General features: G+C 42.4%; 1 protein-coding gene across 1 annotated transcript; it reads left to right on the plus strand.

Annotated features, from left to right (window-relative positions):
* Positions 1-2,258: 2,258 nt before the first annotated feature.
* Positions 2,259-2,525, plus strand: LOC102963624 (ATP synthase subunit f, mitochondrial-like). The gene has a single exon (XM_042959033.1). It carries the CDS (start codon positions 2,259-2,261, stop codon positions 2,523-2,525), a length of 267 nt encoding a protein of 88 aa, XP_042814967.1.
* Positions 2,526-9,749: the final 7,224 nt, after the last annotated feature.

Raw genomic sequence — 9,749 nt, forward strand, 5'->3', positions numbered from 1 at the left:
GATGGAGGCTCCAATTTACAGAAAATGATACATGTTACACATCTGAGTTTGTGGGGAGAAATTTTCATTGGCCTCAAATGGAGCTCAAAGAATGACACAGGAAAAAAGAAAGTGTTATCAGCCTAGGTACAGAGGAGGGAGGGAATGCGAACAGGTGGGAGGAGGTGGCAAAAGGCCCCAGGAGCAGAGAAGGGGATGTGAGTGTGTCCCAGATCTGGGACTAGTAGAATAGGTTTGCTAATGGCACAATGCTAATAATGATTTCCCTAGTGGTCTCAGTAGATACATGGATCCTTGTTGTCAGTCCCCAAGGACAAACTACTAAAGGCCATCTAGAAGCCCCCGAGGAAGCAGGGCATCTTCTGAACAGAGGTCTAGCCTCAGGGGAAGACAGTGGGGTGCAAAAACCATGCTGTGTCACCTTGTAGGTGGCTGTCCCCTACAAAAGGCCATTAACCAAGTTTCGCAAACCCCCTTCACCAGCAAGAAACAAGCCTGGAACATGGTTGAATGAAGGATGAATAAGTCTATCCATCCGTGAGGCCCATGTCTACCATTCATTCACTAAAGAAGTACTCACCACCAGCTCCCATGTTCCACATGCCCTGCAAATGGTCTGGCACAAAAGATATAGCAGGGAACTAGGAAGACATGGACAGACATGGAACCCACCTTCGAGGAGCTTGCCCTTGAGCTGGGGGAGAAGACTACCAAAAACTGACCCATGAATCATTTCAGGTAGGGATTGATACTAAAGAGAAGGAAAGCAAGAGGAGAGAATGAAAAAGTGTTGGAAGAAAAATTATCTAGATGGTCGCCTGCAGAAAGGGTGACATTTGAGCAGAGACATCTGTGGAGACATGAGGGGGAGTGTTCCCAGCATGGGAAGAGGGGATACAAAAGGCCTAAGGCAGGAGTGAGTGTGGCCAAGTGAAGAGGGGAGGCCCATGTGGCTGAAGTACAAGGGGGGGGTGGGCTTGGTAGGAGGGGCTCCCTGTGCTGCCACTCACTATCCACATGTGCACGTGGGAGCGGATGCCACTCCTCTCTCTCCCATCCCACCATGCCCTAGCCCTGGAGGGACATATGGGAGGAAGTCTCTCTGGCTGCTCCCACCCCTAACCTGAGCCCCTAGCACCACTAAGAACCAGTAAACTCTGGCCCTAAGAGGAAGCTCACAGAGTGCCCAACCTTCACTGAGATAAAATGGAGTTTTCCAAACCACAATTTTCTGAATATCCCCTTCGGGCCCAACATTTATGTTTGATACCAGCTCAAAGGAAATTTGCTCTCAAAGCATCTGTTACATCTATCCTGATATTTTTACGTGTAGAGGAGCCAGAAACCCAAACAGTGCCACGGTTTACAGAAGATTTCGAGGCTTCTCTCTCCCTGCTTGAATTATTGAAGCCATTCTGAGCTCTCCAGATGGAGACATGAGAGGAAAATGCTACAAAGGTCCTGAATCAGGCCCTTCTGACAGGGTCTGAGGGGACAGTGTACACCTTGACCAAAGACCCAGGGACCTGCCCCAGAAGGAAAAAGTAGAAAAGGTGAGGTGAGAAGTCAAAGTTCAGCAGTGTGGCCTGGTGTCCTCCTTACATCTCTCAGCCCCTCTACTCCCCCAGGCAGCTGACTGACTCTTCCAAGGACCACCACTGCAGGGGCAACCTTGGCTCCTACAGCACACCGCCCATGAGGCAAGTGAGGGCTCACTCAAATGCACTCCCTCCTGAAAATCCTTCCAAGGCCCCCCACTACCCTAGAGACAAAGTTAAAGTACATTTCACAGTCCCCCCCCCCAGCCTCCCTCCATCCAGCTGGACCAGTGTTTCCCAGAAACCTGTCACCGTGCTCATAACGGGAAATATGCTTTGCAGGAGACCCAGCTTACACACCCACACAGGTTTCTGAAACACAAGTTCCAAGAAACCATGATCCTTAGGATATACTATGAGCTCTGATGTTTTCAATCCCATCTTATTCTATTTGTTTTTAAAGCCGGTCATGACACAGTAAATTGGTTTCATGACCCACCAGCAAATCATGAACTACAGTTTGTACAATATACTAAAACGATTTCTGCAGTCTGTCCAAATTGCCTTCCGCTCCTGTCCCTCTGAGATTTCTTACATGCATTTCTGGCGAGATTTCCTTTCTCTTCCCTAGTCAACCCTTCTTCTGCGAATTCAGTTGTTTTCAACCTTGGCTGCAGATTAGAATCACACAGCGTGCCTTAAAAATATACAGACTCCAAGATGGCGTCGTCCATACCAGTGAAGGAGGAGAAGCTCATGGATGTGAGGCTAGGACAGCTGTCAAGCTGGATAATGATACAGGATTTCACCCCTAAAGGCATTCCCGGAGCATTTCAAAGAGGTTACTACCAGTATTACAACAAGTGTGTCTATGTGAAGAAAGGAGGCGTCGCTGGGATTTCTATGGTGCTGGCAGCATATATGCTTTTCAACTACTGCTGTTGTTACAGAGAACTCAGACATGAGCAGCTATGCAAGCACCACTGAAGAGGGCCCAGTGTGGAAGCACATTCAGCATTCCTGACCGTGAGCTTTGCCTGGCACCCTTGAATCCTTTCATATCCTGATTCAGAATTACCATCCAATAAAAGATGACTGGTTAAAAAAATACACACACACACACACACGCACACACACACACACAAATACCTGGACACCCTTTCACACCAGTCCCCCTAGATTCTGATTTAATTAGTCATGTGGAACCCTACCCACAGTGCTTAGCACACAGAAGTAAGTATTTGCTGTATGAATCTGCAAGGAAGGCCCTATTGTTGTCCCATTTTACAGCTACAAGTGGAAGAGGTGGGATTAGAACTCAGATCTGCCCAGTTCCAGAGGCAGAGCCTCCTAACCAGTACAGGAACTTCCTGTCATAACTCAATAGGCAAGAGACACAACTCACAGGTGTTGCCAGTCCTTAAGGATGAAGATCTAGGGGTGCCTGGGTGGCTCAGTTGGTTAAGTATCCAACTCCTGATTTTGGCTCAGGTCATGATCCCAGGGTCGTGGGATCCAGCCCTGCATCAGACTCCACACTGGGCTGCTTAAGATTCTCTCTCCTTCTGCCCCTCCCCTGCTCGCATGTTCTCATGCTTTCTCTCTCTCTCTCTCTCTCTCTCTCTCTCTCTCTCAAAAAAAAAAAAAAAAAAGGATGAATGAAGATCTACAGAAAGCCATTAGGTATCATAGCAGGACTGTTTTGCTCCTGGCTCTTTTCTGGCCCTGGGTTCACACAGCATCCCTGCAATAGACTTGGTCCCCAGTCTCTCATATTTCCACTCTGCTCTCTTACTAAAGGTGTTCCAACCCAACTCCCATATTCCCCATGCCATCTGGACACTTCCAAAGGGATGTTCTCTCAAATAATATGACTCATTCCAAACTCTTTCTTTCCCTTCTCTCACCACCAGCCTTACCACCCCGTGCTTAATGCTTCTAATTATCTAAGTTCAAGATTTCCCAACCTCAACAGCTTTGACCAGTCCCTTCCTCCTGACTCCCTCAAACCATCATGCTGGGCACCCAGTCTCCTGTGTTGCCACTCCCCAGACTCCGCCCCATGACCCCACCTTCATCAGCCCACGGCAAGCTTCCTGCCATTCATTGCCTCTTTCCTGTGGACCATAGCAGCGGTCTCCACATATCTTTCTGTTTCCAGATTCCCCTCACCTATCTGCCCCCACAAATAGGATGTCTGACCAAAGCCCAACTCTGGCCAAGTATCTTCACTTAGAATCCTCCAGAGAGCCCATACTAGCCAACAGTGGTAGATAAAACTCAAATGTCAGAGTCCACTGCTATGAGGCAGTAGGAAGGGGCCTTTCCAGCCACATATCACCATGGTTCTGCCACATGTGTCTGCATCCCCAACTAACAGGTCTGCTAGGCATGCCATTTCTCAGATATGCCTCCTATTCCCACCCTCACCCAGGCATCAGTATCACCCAAATGCAGGAAGAGGACTCAGGAGGGAATAACATGACCAGGAGGACCAGCCCAAAAAGCCAAATGTTCCAGACATTACTCAATTCCCTCCATGTTAAAACCATGGCAACCAATCACAGCTTAGGTTCATTTATGAACGAATGGCAGGACCGTGGGGTTATGGAAGTCTGGTAATATTAACTGTGAAAAAAGGTGGGGACAGACAAGGTTTCTGGGTACAGGAAAGGCAGCACAAAATTATGGCAGCGAGGAGGGCTGTCAGCCTAGAAATGACACCAGGTAATGGGGTTTTGATGGGATACAGGGGAAAGGAATACTGGTCCTTTCCCCTCAAATGAGATACATTTTCATAAAAGGAGGACGTTTTTCCAGGATGTCGGTCTGCTTTAGAGTAGATAAACTTTAGAAATCTTCAGGGAAACATTGTTGAGAAATACGTTCCCCTGAGCAGAGCTTTCTTTACTCCCAAACTCAGGGAAGGTTGGGACCTTTCACACATAAGGAATCAATCCCTAGATGCCCATCCCATGACCAAACCTCTTCAATTGAGTGCTCAAGGGTCCCCAAGTCAAATCCTCCCTACCTTGCACCCTGTCTCTATCTCAGGCCTGATGCTCCCTTGCCTGGGTTGAGTTGATTGGGGTCCTTACTTTGACATTCCAAATGACTAATTGAGAATAATTACAACTCTTAATTATATTTCAATCATTACATACCAACACCACAGCTGCTTTTAAGTTTTATTTTTCATTAAAGCAATGTTTTCAAGAGCCTGTTTAAAAAGGAGGGGAAAAAACTACTGAATAATCATTTATAATTTAAAAGTAAATAAGAACAAATTATGATCATGTTTGTGAAACAAAATGCTCTATCCAATCCAGTTAGCTATTAACCTAGAAATCTCTTCAAGTCACCTGGAGCTTCAGATTCATGTACCAAGCTCAGTGATCCTGAATCAAAGATTCCAGGGTTGGTTTCCAGTAAGTATAGACCTAAAGCTATTGGGGGTTGAAAAACCCAAAACCTATGGAGTTTCCCAGAAAAGATGGCAACAAAAAGTGTGGTCAGGCCCAAAGGATGGAAATTCCAAAGTAGAAACTCCTATAGAGCATAATAATTGCACTGATACAGCATTTGCCATCTTAGAATTTACATTCAGATGCATTTGTGCATAGCTCCAAGACTCCTCTTCTTTGTGGTTCTTAACCTTTGGAAGACATAGCATTGAAAACTCTTCCCCAGAAAAATACACATACACAGAACATACACAAGATTTTGCATACAATTTTAAGAGAATCACAAATTCATAAGCCTATCCATGATTTCCTTAAGATTTATGATTTCCAAGATACCTAATGTTCATTTGTTTGTTTTTAGTACGTGGCAAAAGCATGGAGGCACGTGAAAGTTATAATCATTATGAAATTTTTAGGCATGATTATTTACAATTATTTCTACAAAACACTGAGTGCCTACTATGTTCCAGGCACTGGACTAGTTGCCAGAAGAGTGCAAGGGTGTGGTGATGAATCAAATAGGACCCCTTAAGGAACTCAGTGGAAGAGGCAAGAAGAGGATGGGTGCTAAACTGAGGAGGAAGGAGGAGCTATTAAGTCCTGGAAGAATTTTATTCCTGTGATACTGCCAAGCTTTGACCTTGCTGCCCTATGAAATCTTCAGGTGGGGTCAGAGGGCAGGGATGTGACTTAGCACAGAACATGCAACAGTGGCATTAATATGAAGACCTGAGACCCAGACTAGGAATATCCATCCCCTTAAAGCAAGCCCTTGACCCAGTGGCCATGGAATGTGACCAGTTCATTCATTAATTACCAGGGATATGCTGTTTTCTTTTTTTTTTTTAATTTTTTTTAAGTTTTATTTATTTTTGAGACAGAGAGAAACAGAGAATGAACAGGGGGAGAGTCAGAGAGAGAGGGAGACACAGAATCTGAAACAGGCTCCAGGCTCTGAGCTGTCAGCACAGAGCCCGACGCGGGCTCGAACTCACGGACTGCAAGATCATGACCTAAGCCAAAGTCAGACGCTTAACCGACTGAGCCACCCAGGCACCCTTGGATATACTGTTTTCTAAGGATCCTACACAAGCAGTCCAGGAATAGAAACTCACCACGGCAGAATCATGTGCTCTAAGAAAGGCAATAGCTAAGCAGAGAGGATATAGCTAAGTCCATTGATGGCTTATTGGAACAACTGCTCCTGTGTATCATAACAGTCTCTGGTATTTCCAATTTTTTTTTTTTGCCAAGTAAACATTTGTTTGACCACCATCTAATGTCATAATCATTTCATAAAAGAAAAAACATTTCACTGGTATTTAATAAGAATAAAGGATATTCTATACCAAGAAAAAAGAGTTGGAACTTCACACCATGCGTAAACTCACAACACACACACACACACAGTTAATTTCTTTACTTTTCCAACTTTTCTAGACTAGTTAAATTTTTTCACAACTTAGCACCAGTTCACAGAAGAGTATTTGGAAACCACCAAAAGAAAGTTTGAAAAAGAAAGCAAGGGCAAAGTATTTAAGGAGCAATGAGCCCTGCCAGGGATGGAGAATGAAGGTCTCACAGTATGGGAACTATCCAGGCTGGGTGCTGAAGGATGAAAAGTTTCAGCTAATGGGGTTGATGGAATCACACAGACACACTGGAAGTGAAGGCAGGTGGTGAGAAAGAAACACAATGTCAACCTCATTTCTGAACCCCTGAATCTGTCAACAGTCCTCAAGGTCCATGTCTGTGACTTTTGTACCTTATACATTGTCACTCCTAAACTGTTCTTGTACTCCCAATTTGGCTGTTCTAACTGATGGACAAACACTTCAAGCTATTACTGGATGGCCTTGGTCCCCAAACAACAGTTGTGTTTTGTAAACTTTCCTACATTTGTATGTGGGTCCTTATTTTCACAAATACTTGAATATTAGATCATAGGGGGGAAACCAAAAGCCTATTGCTAGAAAAAAAAATCCAAATACATTTTGCATAATTTAGAAAAAGATGAGAATTATTAGTGAGCCAAAAGCAGTACTTTTTTATACCCAACAGTACACACTGGATATAAGCCAACAACTATGTGTTTAATTTTGAAAAATAAGAAAAACACAAACATATAAGACTTTCATTTAAGTGTGATCGAATGACCACAAACATTTACATTTGTTTTCTCCCTTTCAAACCCCACTAAAATAATAGTGTTTTATTTCTTTTTATTTATTTCAAGAGAGAGAGCACACAAGCAGGGGAGGTGAAGAGAGAGAGAGAGAGAGAGAGAGAGAGAGAGAGAGAGAATCCCACTGCACTGTCAGTGCGGAGCCCAGTGTGGGGCTTGATCTCACAAATTGTGAGATTATGACCTAAGCTGAAATCAAGAGTTGGACACTTAACTGACTGAGCCACCCAGGTGCTCCAATTGTGTTCTTTTTAAAATATAAATTTCCAAAGGATAGAAGTATAACAAAGGAATAATCAATGAAATGAAAATTTTCCACAAATTTTGGGAAGATATAAAATGGAGATTGGGAAACTTGCTCAACAGGGTCATAAAGCTACCACCAATGTGCCCACAAAATGGAGATATCTATGATACATAAACTACTCCCTTTCTCTTTCATCCCAACACAGAATCCCAGAAAGGCTTCAGCACTCAAGGTTCTAAATACCACAAAAAGCAGAAAGAGGAGAGCATGAAGGCACAAAGCTGAAAACATGAGGTCTTATTGAAAGTCAGAATACAAAAGTACTGTGCTCCAAGATCCCCTGAACAACCCCAAAGATCCAGTTGACAAACTCCACCTACCCTATCCCCAAGGAAATCAAAGGTTTATTTTCTGGAGAAGTTAATATAGATAGGCTCTAGACTCAGGAACATCACACATATTAGAGATAAAGGTGGGTTAACTTAAAGGCTACAGTCCCCATTCCTCCACCCCATTCCCAGAAAGCTGGAAACAAGGCACTCTCCTCCCAGGCTGGACACTAGAGAATTCCTATACAGAGAAAAGTTGGCCAGATACTTACATTTGCCTGGTATCACTACAGAATACAGTGATATGTGCTATTTGAGCAATCACACTCACACATACACATGCTAAACAGCTTTTTAGAATCCTACTGTTAAATATTAACAGTCAACCAAGGATCATTTAACATCTTAGGAATTCCTGATATGAAGACAAAATAAAACAAGCAGAAAAAGGAAAGAACCAGGAAAGCTGAGCTAATAAAGAGAAATTAATGTCAAATTTTTAATAAAAAGGTACTGCATTTAAGAAAAAAATAGGAGTCTATTTTTTTTTAAGGTAACTCAGTTCAAGAAAGAACTTTACAGTTAAAAATAAGATACGTCAAGGGGTTCCTGGGTTGCTCAGTCAGTTAACACGTGACTCTTGATTTCAACTCAGGTCATAATCTTACAGTCCATGAAATAGAGCCCTACCTCAGGCTCTAAGATGACAGTGTGGAGTCTGATTGGGATTCTCTCCCCCTCTCTCTGCCCCTCCCCAACTTGCTCTCTCTCAGTCTCAAAATAAATAAATAAACATTAAAAAAAAGTAAGATAGCTCATGATGGGTGATGGGTACTAAAAAGGGCACTTGTGATGAGCACTGGGTGTTGTATGTAAGTGATGAATTACTGAGTTATACTCCTGAAACCAATATTGCACTGTATGTTAACTAATTAAAATTTAAATTCAACAAAAAGGAAAAAAAGAAATGTGTATGAAAAAATAAATATTTGTTTAAAATATTAAATTAAAATAAATAAAAATAAGATAGTAGCAAAGCCTCCCCCTCCAAATAAGATAACCCAAATTTAAAAAACAATGGAAGATGTGAAAGGCAAAGAGTTTACCCAAAATTTGAGTTTTCACCTAGTTTCTTCTTTCCTAAAAACAGAGACCAAGGAAACAATACATTGAATATGGGATGCAGAAGATAATGGAGTAATGCTTTCAAGTGAGTTTTTAACCTGAGATTTTATAAGCAGTGAAAATATCATCCATATGAGAATAATCAGATTCATTTTCAGACTTGAACTCAAAACTTAAGCAGGGAATCTGAAGCAGAAAACCTGTAGTATTCCTTGGTAATGTTGTACCACAGGTCTAGAGAACAATCAGTCTAAATCAGAAGAAAAATAGAAGCTTAGAGGAAGGAGCTAGGAGGAAAGCTAGGAGGAAAACAACACAGAATTGATGAAATAGTTATGTGTGTATTTAGAAAGAAATTTTTATAGAACTGTGAAGACTGCTAATGAAAAAGAAATTAAGGTTATGTAAAAAAGAAAACTTTGGGGGCATCTGGGTGGCTCAGTCCATTGAACATCCAACTCTTTGTATATATATATATATATATATATATGTATATATATATATATATGTATATATGTATATATATATATGTGTATATATATATATATATATACATATATATATATATAATTTATTGTCAAATTGTTTTCCATACAACACCCAGTGCTCATCCCCACAGGTGCCCTCCTCAATACCCATCACCCACTTTCCCCTCTTACCCACCCCCCATCACCCCTCAGTTTGTTCTTAGTATTTAAGAGTCTCTTATGGTTTGCCTCCTTCCCTCTCTGTACATTTTTCCCCCTTCCCCTCCCTCCTGGTCTTCTGTTAAGTTTCTCAGGATCCACATATGAGTGAAAACATATGGTATCTGTCTTTCTCTGCCTGACTTGTTTCACTTAGCATAATACTCTCCAGTTC

This window comes from Panthera tigris, chromosome A1, assembly GCF_018350195.1.
Source record: "Panthera tigris isolate Pti1 chromosome A1, P.tigris_Pti1_mat1.1, whole genome shotgun sequence".
NCBI classification, from domain to species: domain Eukaryota; kingdom Metazoa; phylum Chordata; class Mammalia; order Carnivora; family Felidae; genus Panthera; species Panthera tigris.

Coding starts and splice junctions, on each gene's coding strand:
- LOC102963624 (XM_042959033.1), top strand. CDS start 2,259: ATGGCGTCGTCCATACCAGTGAAGGAGGAGAAGCTCATGGATGTGAGG.